This window comes from Apteryx rowi, unplaced genomic scaffold (genome assembly GCF_003343035.1).
Source record: "Apteryx rowi isolate R43461 unplaced genomic scaffold, aptRow1 scaffold_125, whole genome shotgun sequence".
In the NCBI taxonomy this organism is placed as follows: domain Eukaryota; kingdom Metazoa; phylum Chordata; class Aves; order Apterygiformes; family Apterygidae; genus Apteryx; species Apteryx rowi.
In genome coordinates this window covers 1,432,243-1,449,458 of record NW_020447475.1, presented here as the reverse complement: position 1 = coordinate 1,449,458, position 17,216 = coordinate 1,432,243, and the positions used below count along the sequence as shown (strand labels likewise).

General features: G+C 44.4%; 1 protein-coding gene across 1 annotated transcript in view; it reads left to right on the top strand.

The window, feature by feature from the left end:
- The window catches only part of SNTB1 (syntrophin beta 1), a 118,649-nt gene that overhangs the window by 98,558 nt on the left and 2,875 nt on the right, over nt 1-17,216 (top strand). The window contains exons 4-5 of the mRNA XM_026055680.1: nt 6,716-6,855; nt 15,254-15,450. Coding sequence (XP_025911465.1) covers nt 6,716-6,855; nt 15,254-15,450 — 337 coding nt within the window. The remainder of the gene's footprint in view (nt 1-6,715; nt 6,856-15,253; nt 15,451-17,216) is intronic.

The following is a 17,216-nucleotide window of genomic DNA, read 5'->3' as shown; positions in this document are numbered from 1 at the left end:
ATGTTCATGTTGATGCTATATTTGTGCAACACGTATACATATGCACAAAAAGCTGCATGAGTGGGGGATACTGTACAGCCAACTGTAACTCAGGGGCAGCCTAAATCACAAATTTCTATTCCAAATATGGATTTCTACTCTCATTTTTCCAGAGTTTCATAGACTTATGGAATAATATAGGTTGGAAGGGAGATCATCTGGTTCAAACCCCCTGCTCTAAGAGCCAATTAGACCAGGTTGCTCAGGACCTTGTCCAGTCAAGTTCTGAATATCTCTGAGGGTGGAAATTTCACAGTCTATTCCAGTGTTTGACCATCGTCATGGTGAAACAATTTCTCCCAATATCTAATCAGAATTTCCCTTGTTTCAGCTTGTGGGTGTTGCCTCTGATCCTATAACAGTGCTCCTCCGAGGAGAGTCTGGCTCCATCTTCTCTGTACCCTTGGGAGATGTGCTGCCTCCTAGGCTTGTTTCCCAAGGGCCTCGTCCAAAACCTAATGAGTCGTTAGAGAGACTCCAGTTGACTTCACTGAAATCTGGAGCAAACCTCAACTACAAAACTCACATTGGGCATTCTTGTTTGGCTGTAGAAATTGTCTAAGGAGATTGCCTACCATTCCTGCGCTGGTGAATGCTGACGGGACTGAGATGCTTCTGTTGACATTTAGAGCTGTTTGGAGATGAGCCAGAGCTGTTTGAACACCGTATTAGTCCGGGAGAGTCAGGACATTAGCTTGAACATACTGTCGCGCAGACATGGTTGACTGTGATACTTCTGACAAAAGTTGGCTCCTGCCTTGTCATTTTGAAGGATGTTTAGAACAGGTTTAGACCTGAACAGACCTGTTGCAAGAATGGGTGTCCTTCGCATGTTCATCAGTACCAGTAACTGTAACTGTCTGTCAGGTGGCTGTTTCTGACAACCCCAGGGGGTAGGGGTAGCTGCTTGGGCTGGAGACAGGAGGACTTAGCGTGGTACCCAGCGCAGGTCCCGCAACTCTCTGCCTCCTGCGGTTCTCACCGTCGGTTCCCGTGGCCCCGCTGCCACGCGTGTACATCATGTGTGCATCACTTGGTCACTGCTAGCTGGTCACAGGATGCAGTATCGTGCCCTTTGGGGGATTTGTGGGTATGCTGACTACAATCCAAGTCTGATAACGGCACAAGGCGCCTTTGAGCTGACGCCTTTGAGGTCGAGGAGAGAGAAYGAAAACAGACACATTTTCATTAGCTTTTTCTCCAAACAACGTGCATATTATTTCCTGTTTAAAACTACAAAGTTTAGCAGCAAAACACCTCTCCTCTTTGTGTGGTGTGGGAGGTGTTAATATCCCCTGCCTGTGGCTGTCGCTTACGCCCACTCTTGTGTTGAAAATTGCCTCCCATCAAATGAACTCACAGAAATATGCACATTGTGTCTTATTTGCATGATGTATTTCTGCACTGCTGCTGTTCGGCTTGGACGAATGCGTACTTTTCAGTCACAGCCATTATTTTCAGGACCTGACAAGCAGGTTTTTGTAATGAATCAAATTTATTCTGAACATGGACATAGTCCTTCATCAAAAGACAACATAAAGGCAGAAAATACGTAATGCATATCCCAGTGTGTATCATGGCCATTTCTTGTCAGCACAGAAAGATTTTAAGTGAGGGGAGAGAGGAAAAGAGCAAGAAAAAAGTTTCAGAAAATCCCTTCTTGATTGCTCCTCTTGCACTCTGTGTGAGGGGATATTATAACTTCTGGATTTAGGGAGAGGGGAGAGGTTGAGGGAGAGGAGAGTTAAACCACTTATTGTAAGCATAAACTTGCTACCATAACAGAAGGTCTCTGAAAGGCCACATTTTGGATACTTGCTGCAGTGGAGTCTGTGGTAATATATAATTTGTTTACTAAACAGGGAATGTAATTGAAATGTCCCTTTTGAGTTAATGAAAATATAAAACAGCTTTCCAGAATAGACCAAGGCCTCTAATTTAATTATCTGTGAGCCTCGTAGATTAAAAGTATTCTTTCATCCATTCCTGACAGCCTGAAGTAGATGAATAACTGAAATTCAAAGAAAAACTTTATGAAAGAGAGACCTGGTAGATGAAAGAGTAAAGGACCAAACCATTTGTAAAAGGATGTAGCTTCACTGAATTGCCCATTGCGTTTATGGCAACTAATTGCATGTGAAAACTATTAAAGATTTGGAAGCTGCGATACCCATCAAGGGGGGCAGGGGTTCCCATAGCCTGCAGGAAAAACAAGCTAGCTCCTCTTTGAGATGCGGTGGTGGTTGCTGTGTATCAAAGGAGCTACTCTTTAAGAGTAGGCTGCAAGCCGGGGCCTTCAAGCGTGTGAGTAGTCCCCATAAAACCAGCAGGAACAGTCACACAAGCAGCCTTCAGCTTGCTACTTCATTATTTGCAGAGTCCGTGCTTTAGACTGCTGGTCCGGCCTTGAAGCAGAGCCTGGGAGCGACGCTGCCCAGCCCTGACAAAGGCGGTCAAGACCAGCGGCTGCTCAGCCGTGTTCTCAGCGCGGCGGGGTCTGGTGTGTCTTAGTGCTCAGTGACAAGTGGGCTTTCCGCATTGAAACACTGTTGGTCTTGTGTGAGCCCAAGTCTGACTGTTAAGCCCACAGGTCGCTGCTGAAATATAGCAGCTGTTCCTCCACGCTTTTCGTCCACCTTCATAATTGCATCTGTTTGCTTTACAGCAGCACTTGCCACCCTGATAGAGACCAGGGCGGCCTTACGGAAATGAGGTGTGGAGCACTTAAAGAGTCTTTGCATGGGAAGTCGGTGGCAAAGTGAGGCATGAGCGCAGCTCTCCTCTGTTATGGTCCCATGTCCAACCAGAAGGTGGCTGTATACAAAGAAGTTAGGTTTTGTCCCCACCACACACGAACTATTTTCTACATTTGGAAAGGCAAAACTGAGAGGTGCATAAGGGAAAAACCTAGGATTTCACTTCACGATGAGTACTTGAGGATCAAGAAGGTCTGGGTTGTGACCAGCAGAGCAGATGCTTTGCTGAATTTTTTGTTGTTGTTGTTAGAATATGTTCTCCATTTGCAAGTTTGTACTGGCGTACTTCAATCTTATGGCACAATGTGTCTAGAAAGAAAAAAGAACAAGTTTACCTCTGCTATAAACATTTATAGCTTCATTGACTTTAAGTGCAATTTCACCTGTGAATACAAGCAGTGAACTCAGCTGAGATGAGCTGAAGAGTTTTCTTTTCTGTAGTTATCTTCATCTAGATTTGAGCCAATGTTTTGACTTTGAAAAGAGCTTGAGTTTGAAAAGCTTTCTATGGTAGATGGTGATTTTATTTGTCTGCAACATAGATAAATGCACTTTGAATTATATGCGRCCACTTGGGAAGTGGAGTAAAGAGACGGCAGCACGAGTGCCAGAACACTGCAAAATTCTGACTGAGAAGCTGGTCCTAGCTAACAACTAAARTAGTGCCTCTAAAATGTGCCTGAAATTACATTTAAATATACTTTTAGAGAAGTATTTCATGTTGTCTTTATGATACATCAGATTTTAATCCTTTAAAATTTGAACAGATCCTTCACTTAGTTACCAATAGACAGCTTGCTTTTTGCTACTGTATTTTGCTACTGTAATTTGGTATTTTAATCGTGTTTGGCATGCTACTGTTGCTTGATCCAGATTAATTTCCTCTACTAATTCGTTCAAGATGTGCCACATAGGCTAACTCTGGATTTGCAGACCCTGTTCTTGCTTTGTAGAATTTGCTATTATCATTTTTGGGACAGTATGTCCTCTTTGACACCTTAGCCAAGTGCCGACTGGCTGTGAAACAGCACTGCATGAACTGTTATGGCATGATCCCAAACCTGCTGAAATCGGTGAATAGTAATGCAATTCAAGGTTTTTATGGAAAGGCAGTATCTTTTATTAGATCAGCTGTTACAGCTGGAAAAAACAGGCAAGCTTTCAGGCACACAGATCCTTCTTCAGGTTTGAAATAGAAGCAGGATTGCTTACACCAGCATTCCTCACCGATTAGACAGCTATCATCCAGGCAAGGGTTTAAAAAATGCGATTAAAAGTGTGTGTATCGCAGAGCCCTTTTTCCTAGGTGAGGCTTCCTAGCAGCCTGCAGGCAAACACTGTCGTCCCTCTCCCCCAACCCTCTCCCCAGTATGCATCTTGCAAATAGGAGAGGTTGCATCAGGTCACCTCAGGCAGAGCCGGGAAAAAGCCCGCAGTAGTACGTTAGGACCGAGGAATGTCTTCTCCATGGTCCCGTCGCTATTTGGGAGCGAGGAAAGCCGTGGGCTCAGCTGGCTGGGTTGCACGTGCTGGACTCCGCTCTTTTCCCAGCGAGGAATCCTGGCTCTGGCATGTTTTGCTCTCCCGCAAATAGTTGTGTGAGCAACTGGCAAAATGGATTTTATTCCCTTCCTCATGGTTGGTTTACAGGGAACAGTGTTCCCCAAAGTTTTTGGAGCAGCAGCAGGCTACCCAGCCACCTAATAACAGAGCGTTTGCTTGAAAGTACAATGCAGTGTGTGTAGTCCTGCAGAAAAGCTGTGAACAGCTTCCCGTTGTCATTACATTGCTCGTGGTCACAGAACAGAAAAATAGCCCCACACTGTGCCTGCTTATTCCACTCAACTGTGGATCTAAAGATCCTGCTTTTTCATCCTGTGATAGACTTTGTGTTTATATTCTATTATTTTCTTTTTTAAAAATCTGAAAAAATATGTACTTAAAACCCCTATATTTATAGAACAAAGGCAGGTGCACAAAAATTAATTGTTAAGATTACTGTAACATTTACTTTTCTATCCCCATGCTAAGAACTGTGGTATTGATTGTAGTTAATAACTGTGGTATTAACCAGTCACGGACGCTTTGCGCTGATGATGAATGCTTGGGTGGTACGTGGGGTCTGTGAAAACTTTGGATTTTGCATTCTTGCTGGACTCTATTAATAGGTGGGTTAATTAAGCTGCTGCTCTACTCTGCTCTTTTTGAAAATGAGAGGTTGCATATCAAGAAACTCACCACAAGAAAATTGTGCATATTGATGCTCCTGAAAACATTAAACAGATGAACCTTTTATCAGTTTAAGTTGCTTTTTTATCTTATTAACATATAGGTATGTGCAACCAATGAAAAAATAATGATGTAAACAGAAACATGATTATTGGAAAAGCTTAATTGGGAAGGAAAAATATCTTTTAAAAATAGTCCAAGCCAAAAATCTTATGCTTAAGTTTAAGACTGCTTTGGGTGCTGCTGTTCTGGTGTGAAACTTTCTTACTACAGGCTTGAATTTCCTTAAAAGTTTAGAAATGTATTGAACCCTGTCTTGGTATAAAATGCCAGAGTTTCAAATGTGGTTCTCAGTTTGAATTCATCACTTCAGGCACATCATGCTTAAGGACCTGAATCATGGTTCCCAGCTGTGCCATTCCCAGCCTGGGCCGATCTTTGCTTGACCCTTAAATTTTTTATTGTTAAATGTAGGGATGCTTCTGATTGATCCCTTCTGGATTTTTCTCTACCAGGGATGGCAAACACATCCATGGCAAACAGGCTGGCGTCGCCCATAACACATAGGTAGATAGTGTGTTTTGGTGAAGGTTTCAATTAAGGAGTCATGTACACAACCAGATTCTCTGATGAATCTCAGAATTTGTTTAATTCCATTTAATACCCAATTAATTCCATTTAATACCAGTTTGAAATCATGGCCATGAGACTGTTATTGCATAATGTGGTTTCTTTTTCTTTCTGTGGACCAAAAGTAAAATGATGAACTTGTCTGTGATAGCCAAGATCTTCATTCTTACTTGAAACTAAGACCCTTTCATATTCCCATCTATTTTTAGTCTTTTCCATGCTGCCAGAGTACAGTAATAAAAATCAAGGTCCATGCTTAATGCCTGTAAATGTGATTGTGTAGCCATGTGAACTACAACATGCCTAAACTGCAAAATATAATTCCACATCTGGATTCTCCAACTAGTAGATGTCCCAGGTTTTAGACATCCTCTGCAGATGCAAGTAGGTGCAAAGTCTGTTAATTCTGAGGAGATCTGATCAATGCTACAGATCGATCCTGGCTTTAGTTTGGKTTTTTTTTCAAACTGGCACTTGTAAAGCTGTTGGGAAGCAAGAATGGTGTGAAGGAAAGAGGAGCAATGAAAACATGAGCTGCTGAGGAAAAAAGCAAACCCACCTGCTCCCAAACACACAATTTTTTACTACCTGACACTCTTCTTCATTAGTGCTGATGTAGCTTTTTTGGGTCACAAAGCTAAAAACAGCAGCAGCAGTGTCCAGCACTCAGGTTTATCTGAAAGCTACACGTGAGTGCTACACATTATAAATACACGTTGAAGGCAGAGATTCTTTCCTAGGTTCTTTCATACATACCATAGCTAAGTAACAGCCAGCTCTGTCACTGTTTTCTTCCACTACTGCATTTATGGAACAGCCTGTAGTGAGCGAAGGCTGCAAGGAGGCTTGGAAATGGTAGTGCTCATGTGAGCAGCAGATTTCCTTGCTCCATTTCTGATGCATCTGGTTATAAATTCAGGCAGTAGAAGTCAGAAAATCAAAGGAGTGAAACTCTTGTTTGTTCATGATCTTGCCCAGGACCGAACGTGATCATGTTGGCAGGCTTTGCAGGGTGCTAGTTTTGTCTCTTGCTGTTTCACTGAAACTTTACTCTTTTTCAGGTGCCAGGAGACAACGAGAAGCACTGGAAGCCAGTGCTAGTTGTCTTGACTGAGAAAGACCTTTTAATATATGAGAGCATGCCGCGAATGAAGGAAGCTTGGTTCAACCCTCTGCACACCTACCCCCTGCTAGCAACCAGGTACCTTTGCCTTTTTGTCATAGCCACTTCAAGAGCTCTGGGAATGGCTGAATCAGCTGAGATCAGAAATAGCTGGTGCATAGCCATGTATCTCACTTGCAATGTCATGGTTTAAGAACTAGATTCTTCTTAAATGGGCTGATGTGTTCAGCTTAACTGTTCATCCTCACTTCCCCCAAGTTTCAAATTCTGGCCAAGACTAATTGCCAAAATCACACCAGAAAGATTATGAATGTGGTAGTTTGGCCCAGGTCCAGAAGCAGAAGTGCTTAAAAAGCTGAGAGCTTGATCTCATGAGATTTCTATCTCTTTGTGCAGACCTGAGAGCTTGGCAGATACATTCAGAACAGAGCTACTTTTCCAGGCTGAAAACTATGAAATAATTACCCCAAGTTTAACGTACTGGTATACTCCTGCTGATATGAAATTACTACACCAAGTGCAGTACACCACCTGTGGCTGGGGCTTCTGGAGGCTTGTACGTAAGACGAAGACACTTAATTTCAGCACATCTTATGTTCCTACTCTAAGCAGCTAGTATCTGGCTGTTTTAGCTTAAAATGGTGAGCTCGGAAGACACATTCTTGAATCTGTCTATCATCTACACTATTTCGAAGGTATCCATCAACATTAATCCAGAGAGAGCTTTCCCATGGTTGTCTTTATAGGCTGAAAACGGTCTGTGGTTCTTGATGTGCATCTTAATCACATTTTTCTGCCAATATGGTCAAAGGGCTTGAGAAAGAGCTGCTGTTTCATTGTTTTGGCCTTCCTACAGGCGTCTATTGTACTATTTTCAATGGGTTCTCATTCGGAAGGCCTGGGAACACGTGGCCAAAAGTAGTGGCTCTCTTACTGCACTCTCATTAGTTAATTTTTGTTCTCCCTCTCTTTATTCTCTTCCCAAATGAGCTGAAACTTTGCTGGTAAATCATTCAATTAAAGTTAAACTTGGTAAATTGTGCTAATACTTTTGTCCCAATCTACCTACCCATGATAGAGCTTTCAGAYGTCCCAAGAAGCCGTGTTCTGGCTTACCCTGCATTAGCATAAAATAAGGAGACTGTCCTGTGCTTTACAGGACACTGGCAAGCTTTCAGCCTGCCGTGGGTGGTGGCGGTGAGGGTTGACAAACCCAGTGCAAGAATTCCTCCTGAACACTTGGGTGAGGTGTTGCAGCACGAGTCTGTGCCCGGATGTGCTGACCACACATCACTAGGCCTTGACACGGTGCCTGCCCCGTGATGAATAGCACGTAGCATTGCCTCACAGCGCGGTAATCTGGCCTCTGGGGGACTGGGCCAGTGTCCTCATCAGCGATTTATTGCGGTTCCTATTGCAACATCCTCGCTACAGGAAGGCTGGCCAGTGTTTTTGACCCAGTGGGGAGTGAGCTCTGGATAGCGTCAGTGCCAGGTGGAAGCTGACTCTGAGTTTTTAACTAGAGGGGGATGTTTCTCTGTGACCTTTGCTCCTCTTTGGTTGAGTATCTGGAGACTTGGCTCTGGGATGAGGAATCTCTCATGAAGAGAAGTAACGCTGGGAGCTGCCTGTGTTCAGGGCTTCAGGAGATGGGGACTGTGTATCAGCAGTCCTTGCGTCCATCGTAGGAGGGCTCCATGGATATTGGTGTTCCTACAGCCAACTGAGYGTGATGCACAGAGGGAAAATGAAAATCCTTGCCAAGGGAACGGCGCCGCAGCCGGTGTATGATTACTGCTGGCAGGTGGTGTTGCATGCTGCGAGCTGCGCAGAAGATGGCAGTTTTTGGCTGAACCAGGAGGGGCAGCCAGGCCAGGCTGCCTCAGGTGGGAGTAATCATAACCATAGGCCCATGGAGACTGGGGGCYGGGCCAGGAAGCACTTGGCACCGCTGTCCTTGCTGTGCCCAGGAGGTCCGGGGCAGCCCCTTGAGCCCTCCATGCACTGCTTTGCCTGCAGTACCGGTTGTGCTCCAAAAGAGAGTTTCAAAGCCAAAATCTTTCTTTTATTTCTTTATGAGTTTCTCACCCTGTTTTATAGAGTGTCAGTTATCTGGCCACATTCCTTCTGCCCCCAAAATAAACTTTGCTGCCTTTAGTGGAGCCCCCCCAGCAGAAGGTGATGCAACTCCTCCCCACCGCTTCAGGGTGTTATTTGTAAACGGACCAAAGTCCTGCTCTTTTAAGTGACGGGGGATCCTGCCTCTGATAACCACAGCTCCGACACACCGGGAGGTTGCGATGTCCTAACGTACAGAGCGTCCTGTCAGCTGAACCACTGTGATTGCTGATAACAGTCTGAATACCCTCTAGCCTGTCTCAAGTGTGAGGTAATTTAACTAATTTTAGCTTGCCGTAAAAGGCAGTTCAACAAAGTCACTTTACCTGGCTTTGCCGTGGCAAAGCAGTACATCTCCAGGCTTAGCTCAGCTCGGCTGGAGTGCAGTACATCTTGTGCTGGGACATAAGTGCCTTTAGAAAATGCGGCTTAGGCATGTTGGGAAACATAGCGTGTCAGGAGGGATAAATGACAGTAACTGCAGACATTGTTGGGCAATACGGTATTGTCACTTAAAGAAACTGCCAGTTATTTCATTGGGGAACCTTTCCTTCCTAAGGGCTTTTTAGGCTGATCCAGGCAGTGAGGAGGAAGGTAAGTGGGTAATTAGGAGTGGCGTTTCTGATAAGCCTGGGGTGGATCATCCTCCTGCCAGGAGCAGGGTGCTCCTCACCTTTAGAAAATGAAGACTGTGAAAATACATGGTTCCTGCCTACCGCACATGTGTGGTGTTGCACATGGCTCAAGGGATCCTACACAAGCTGCGGGAGCTCCTTTCCTGAACAGACCGCACACGCCTGCTTTACCACTCCGCTGTGGGCAGGCAGGTACACATTGCTCGGAAACACCTGTGTCTTTCTCAACCTGTTTATTCTTCTTATCAGCTGCAGCTTGGTTCAGGGTCCCCAGCCTGTGTACCCTTCCCCTTCCTGCCCACACATCTGAATGTGCAAAAGCAGCCCTTTGGTGGGCATTGCCAGCCCCCTTTGTCAGTGACCACTGATTAACCTTACCAAATAACCTCCTTCTTAGGTGGCCGGCTGCTTAGTTACTTTTTCTCCTGACTACAGATTTGATAGCAGACTGGTTTGCCCTGAGGGGATAGTTATCTCTGTGTTGAACAGGATTTCTGTGTGAATTGAGGAGCATCAGCCTTCAAGCTGCAAGGGAACGAGAAATTGCTTGACACTGGTGTCGGACTGCTGAAGGGTCTTTACAGGTTTGAAAAATGGCCTGTAAAAACACATGGGATGAAGTGCAGTAAGGACAAATGCAAAGTTCGGCACTCAGGAATAATCAGCTACATTGGTTTTGGGTGGAGAATGGCAGGCAAAGTAGATCTGCTGGAAGGCATCTGGGCATTATGGTGAAATAGCATAAATCAACAGTGTTAATGTTGTTGAGAAGGGAAAATGAAAGCAATCATCTTGGACTATAACATAAGTATTGCCTGTGGGACGGATGTAGTAATCTAACCTGCCTACACAGCACTAGTAGGACCTCAGTTGATACAACACGTTCATGTGAGGCATTGCACTTCCAAAAAGATGCCAACTACTTGTAGAAGGTCCAGAGGAAAGCAATACAATTGATAAGACTCAAAAACTATCAATGGGGGGATATTTAAGAAACTTGAATTGTTTAATCTAGAGAAGTCCGGGGAATAGTTTTCAATTATGCAAAAGATAAGACACAAGGAGAACAGGGGCATGTGTTGTCCTCCAGGTCCACTGTGGATAAAATAGGACATAATGGGATGCATTTGTGGCAGGGGACATTCAGGGCAGGTACTGGGGGAAACTCAGTAGTCAGGTGGGGTACTGGATGAAATCGTCTGGCAAAGGTGTGTGATCTTCTTCTCCGGGGGACTTTAAGGGAAAGGTGACACTGTCAGGAGTGTCATTGGTACAGTCAGCCTGGCTCTGGGAAGGGGGATGCACCGGATGACCTCTTGCGAACCTTTCCAGCACGTTTCTATGATTTTTTATTAATATCACCATGAATTTGACATGCAGGTGCAAAGACAACAGATGGACCAAACATGACATTTGGAATGGAATTTGCAGTCTGGTACATACAGATAAATAATGAATCCCCAAGGTGAACAGGATATATAAACTGATGGATTCCCTAAATCATCACACTTACTGTTTCAGGTCATTTTGATTAAAACCCTGCAGGCTACTAATTTTAGGATGTGCCAGACTAAATAGTTATACCAAAAAAATACACACGCTTTGCTGTTGGTATCGCCTGCTGTGCTGGTACTCAGTCAGTGATTACCCTTCTCGTGACATATTTTTTAATCCCCCTTGTGCGTTGATCAGTGCAATTTAGAACTTTTCACCTGGAAAGCTTGCAAACCACATGTTGTAATCCTGGCTGCTCCCATCTTTCACATTTTTATGAGTCCTTGGGAAAACATTTTTGCTTAGCTAATGCATATTTGAAAAGCTGCTGAAACTGGAAAACTTCTGTGCCAGATACTGTACAGAGTCATGCTTAATCTACCCAAGACTTAATGAGCAGAGAAAATTGGAAAGTGGTAGAAGGGTTGCAGTCTTCCTACAGTGTTTTTTAACAGCAGAATTTCAACGTGCCCTCTTTTTTTGATCAGCTTGCCTTCAACCTATGGATGCTATTAAGACCTAAAAATATTTTCCAGCCAGTCTTTCCCACCTTTGTGTGGAATATAAGCAATAGCTCAAATAAAACTGAGATCAGGAGATTTAAGTTGTTCCTTTAAATCTCTACACTGGGAGGCACAGCAATTGACTCGTAGCCCTGACTCCAGGGACCTTTTTGTCATAATCTCTGTTTCAGTTTTTCCTTATGCCTGAAGTAAGAATAACAGTGTCTCCCTATAGCATGGGAATGGGGCTTAAATAATTACATCTTGAATGTTTATGCAGTGCAGTAAAATTCAAGAACACTAGTACAAATTGCATTATCTATCATGCCAGATATGAAAGAAAGCACCACATGCTGCAGTCTGAAGATGAGGTATCTCTAAGTTGCTTTTGTGCAAAGTTGAGGGCTGTCTCCAAAGAGCATTCGAGCTGTTAAATATTTAATGCCAATATGAAGTGCAACCATTTGGTAATTGTAAGCACTGGGTTGTCTGTTCTTGTTATCGAGGTAATTCTGACTCATCCGTTGTTGCAAATATTCACCAATTGCTGTTGTATGACTTTCTGAATATGCAGCAGACCAGCTACAGGAATACTGCTTTAAACCTGTCCGGCTGTCCTGCAGCTGTATTGCGAGGTAGCGACCAGGGCCCTGGGTGGAAAGCTGGGAGTGGAGTTTGGGTACCGATTCATCATCTGTGCAAACACGTAGAGAGGCAGAGTATTTCTGTCGCCAAGGACTACCATGTAGGTCCGTAACGTGGTGCGCAGGGTTTCTGCCATTCCTCCATGGTCTGGGAGTGCGGTTACCTCCAGGGCAGAGCTCGAAGGAGAAGCTGAGTGTGCAAAGGTTTCCAAAGAGTACAGCTGCTCTAGAACAGGTTTCAAATGCTAAGTCAGGGATAAGGAGCGATTTCAGTGTAAGAAAGGTCAGATTATAGTGGCTTTCTACTGGGCAGAGCTGCCTGAATGCTGATGAACTTGTGTCACAGCCTCCTCTGAGATAAATCTAAAATGAGCAGCTGAGCACTTGCTTTGAATGTCAGGGCTGGTTTCACTGTCCTTCTCGAAGAGGCCGTTAGATTTTTTGGTGTTGCAGCAAATGCTTGAAACTCCTTTCATTGTATTAGGATGAAAAGCGGCTCCCAGCAAGTCTCACTCCACACCAACACTTTGAGTTGTGCCACATGCTTCTCGCTGTTAGGCATTTATGAAGAATGATGCCCAAAAGCTCCCCAAAACATAGAGAGACAAGGGAGAAACTAGAGAAGATCAGGAGTGTATTCATGGCTCTCCGGAGCATGCAAAAAGTTGCGTTTTACAGGCACTGCCTGTTACCTAAATGCTGCACAAACGCACTTCTTCATTAGCGACATTCTCCTGCCCTCTGGCGGCTCTTGCAGGCTCCAGGGAAAAAGCACTTGGGGCTCCTGTGCTCTTGCAGAGATATTTCATAAACCTGGAAACATCTGTGCAACCTTCAGGGACCGCCACCGCGGTTGAATATTAACAACGCTGTTCTGCCTTGCCTTTATGGCTGTTCTGCGCAGGGTGCGCCAGTCACGCGAGCTCCTTTGCGTTCAGAGCGACGGGTGGCACGTGCCTGAGGAAGCTGCCTGTGAAGTCAAGAGGGCTATTTTTTTTGCCTTTTAAAGTATCTGTATGTCCTTCAGGAGAAAAGAACTTTTATGTAAATTAAACAGTTCAGGGGAATGTGAATTTACTAAAGCTTGGGAATCCTTTGACTTGTACCCAGACACATTAGTGCTGATAGTTGATACACAAATATTATCAAATATTCTGCTGCGTATTTGTCTAGTTCATGTTTAACTGCCTGACTTTTCAGAACATGATCTGGAGCTGTATGATAGAAGAGGATTTTTAAATAATGAGATTGAATTTTTGATATTGAGGGGATAATATTGTGACTGAGGAGGCAGGCAAGAAACAAGGTTCATGCTGGATGTGTTCAACATACTTTAATTTGTAAAATACATCTTCATTCCATTCATACACTGTTAAACCAGGAATGCCAGTGCAATTGGTGATAGAGCATGAAGCCAGGGTTTTTTTGAAAGCAGCAGAAATAAACACAGGAAATTTTAGTTCCTGGTCTCCTACGTTAATCACCAAATTTGCAAAAAAAATCACAGAAAGTTACCACGTACCTAGGCATGAACAAACATAGCAAACCTTACAGGCGGGTACCAAAGAGGGGGGCATCTGTTTGGCCCAATGAAGTGCTGTACAGAGAGGTCTAAGCTAGTTTGGGGGAGAGGACTTCAAGTCCTGGGAGAAGCACAGCCACACGGGTGCTGTGTTACAGTGGTTACATTGCTTTTTCTTTACCATGGTTAGCTTATTTGGAGTGTTTGGGATACCATGACGCCATATCCCGTATTATTTTTTTGGATTGTGAAGAACAGATTTGCAGCTGATGCAAAATGACCTACTTCCACTGTACCCACCAACAGTTTAGTCTGCCCTTTCTTTCACAGACCTTGTACCCAAGAACTTCTCCAAACATCTCCCAAATATCAGCATGGACTGCCAGGGAATTTTAGAAAATTTCAGATGCCCTATGGTTAGTGTCTCAATATCTGAAAAGCTGAAGTTCTGCAGGTTTTTTTCCTTTTTTTCTCTTCTTCCTATTAAAACATCTCTGATGACGAACTTCTGTCATGGCAGCCAAAAGGCAGCTATTCTTCCCAATGGAAAAAAATAATTTAAGGGTGAATTAGTATTCAGTAGATAATTAGCATAATCAAATGTTTCATGCTTTAGAGTGTGTTCTACTACCATGTTACATATTTGTTTTATAGTCTCATGTAAAGTATATGGTTTGCCTACGGAAAGACACAGGAGATGTGTTTTTCCATAGGCAGGAGACATGAAACAGAAATAAGATTTATAGAAGAATTTCCCTGGTTTCATTTTGTGACTCCCTCTGAGGTGAAGTACCTAGATCTCAAAGGTGAAAAGCTCCTCTGCATTACTCTTTCCAGTGGAACCAGGGTGATGTCCCTGAGTGGCTTCTGTATTTACTGTCCCACATTTCCATAGGAAAAAAGAATGGATTATCTTAAAAGAGAAATGAAATATTATGTGGTGTTGATTTTATCTCTAAAAAACCTTTCCTGCGATTAGTGTTTGCCCAGATGAACAAACCTTTCTTGGTCACAGGAAATCAATTGTTCATGCCAGGCAAAAAAAAAAAAAAAAATTAATGGCAGCAATATGTGAGAGAATTTCAGGATTACAAATAGCTGCAGCATTTTGCATTTTACAGTTACGTTAGGCAAAGTATACACAAGATGGTACTTGGCATCTGCATATTTTACAGAACTTGTTACTTTATGGGAATTGTTACTTTATCTGACAGCATTTATTGTAGAGGTTGCCTGCAGATGCTTGAGCTTTATGGCGAATGCAGTTTGACGCTGAAGGATGGGATTCAGCTACCTTCTCTGAGCCAGCGTTTGGGTCCGAGTTGCCTGTTGCCATCGTAGGATCTGACAGTGCAGTGGGCACTTGCACTGCTGCTTATTCTGCCCCTTGTATGGATAAAGTGAAGCCTTAATTCACTGCAGAAATTGCTCCAGCAAATCCGACCAGCACTAAATTACCTTCATTGCACCCAACTGCTATATGTAAGACTACCAACAGCTCGAACTACCAGCTTGTGTCGGTGTTATTATTCATTAATGTATTTTCAAATCCAATTTCAGGTTGGTCCATTCTGGCCCCGGAAAAGGCTCACCGCAGTCTGGGGTGGATTTGTCTTTCGCAACCCGTACTGGTACAAGGCAAGGGATCGAAACCCACCTTTTCCGGACAGAGACTAGCAGAGACCTCTCACTGTGGACAAGGAGCGTTGTACAGGGCTGTCACAATTCTGCAGAGCTTATCACAGAAATCACAACATGTGAGTAACATGTGGAGTGTCCCTTCACACATGCTCCTTGGGTTTTGTCCTCATGCCTGCTCTATTATACAGGCCGAAGGTTACTAGTCATTAGTCCACAGTCCTGGGAAGTTCAAGTCATTTCTGCTAGAGAGGGTTCATTTCAAAAATGTACAAATTGAGGTTCTGTGTGCTGAAAATATTGTTTCCTTGCTTTCCCACCCAGCTCCAGCTTGTATGGCATCTCTGGCCAGTGCCATAAAACTAGGCCACCATTGCTGTCATTCTGATTTTTCATCTTGTTTTCCTCACACTGTTTCAGACACACGTTTGTCACCAGCCCTGTGTGGCTGTGTAGGACTGTGTGTCGCTGAGAAGTGCTTGTCAGGTGTAGAAAGGAGCAGCTGCCTGCTGTTTTCCAGAAACCTACAGAAAAGAGCATTTTTGTGAGACCCAAGAAACCTGAGAGACTGGTGGGAGTTTTTCCTGCAAAAGGAAGAGGCAGAGGAGGACAGGCCATATATACTGTGTGTTCACAAGTGTGAGTTGTTCAATTATTCACCCAGATCTGCACACTTCAAAAGAGTGAAGAAATACAAACCAGTATCATAGCCGCATCCTGACACCTAGTCATTTCCCTCTCAAGATACAGCCGGGAGTCACTGAACACCAGTGCCAGTGTCAGTCCTCAGTGCTTCCTACATGCAAAATTGACTGAAATAAAAGTAATCAGCTGCAGATACTCTGGCGTAATTCCCCATTTATTAACCCAGCTATTACACTGGAACAGCTCTAGTGCTTTGAGGTTGCACCTTTCTCTTAAGTGCCTCATCTGGCAGCGCTGCTGGGCTTGAGCATCTGGCTGAATTCCCCCTTTCTGCTCCTCGGTCCACTCTTCCCCTCTGCCCTCTTCTGGGCCCATCACGACAATACGATTTGTGAGTCCTTCCCTCACTAGCTGTCTGGTTGTTTGGGCTGTTAAAATTGAGCTGTATCTCCACTCAGCCTAAAAATGTATGACTGAGAGCCAAATGATGAACCTGCTCCACAGTAAGGCCAGAGCTGGCTCTGTGAAGACTTCATGTGCGTCCCCGAGCGCGGGCATGCCTGGCCGTTAGCTGCCCAGCCTTCCACCTTGTTGGGAGCTCGGGTTCATTTACAAGTGCCTCTGAATGAAGCTGAAGCCAACCCCGATGATTAGTGGGGCACCAGCTCAAGAGCAGGTCTCTCTCCTTGAGCCCAGCGCCCTCCCCTGATGTTGATGCCTTGGCCTTTCCTTTCAAAAAGCAGCAGGAGGGCGTCAGCCCTTTCTTTTAACACAGTGCTGAAGGTAGTGCTTGATCCCTTCTTGGCAGCGTCATGCTTACGTCTGTGTCCCAGCGTGTAAGCGATCGTGTAGCTGTGGGCCCTTGCCATTTCTTCTGGTGAGCTATGCCACCATCCAGAAACTAAGCTCAGGTTACCAAGGTCGCAAAGAGTGAACGAGGGCCCGTGATTCAGTTGCTGTGTGCTTGGGCCAGTCGGTTGGGTTGTTCTTGACATCACTCTCCTGAAAAGGATAAAGGTATTTTATATGGAGCACTAACTGGAAATCAGTATTTGAACCCTGCTGTCTTCTCTCTCCATGGCTGAAATGGAAGTGGCAGCTGCTGCTGCTGCGTGGTGTGCAGAAGGCGGACAGATGGGTGCTGTCAGGCACGCGCTGAGACAGGCTACCAGCCTGAGCCCTTGAGAGGAGATGATTAAAAAAATGAGTGCTTAATTTCTGCATCCTTGGCTTGGTTGTG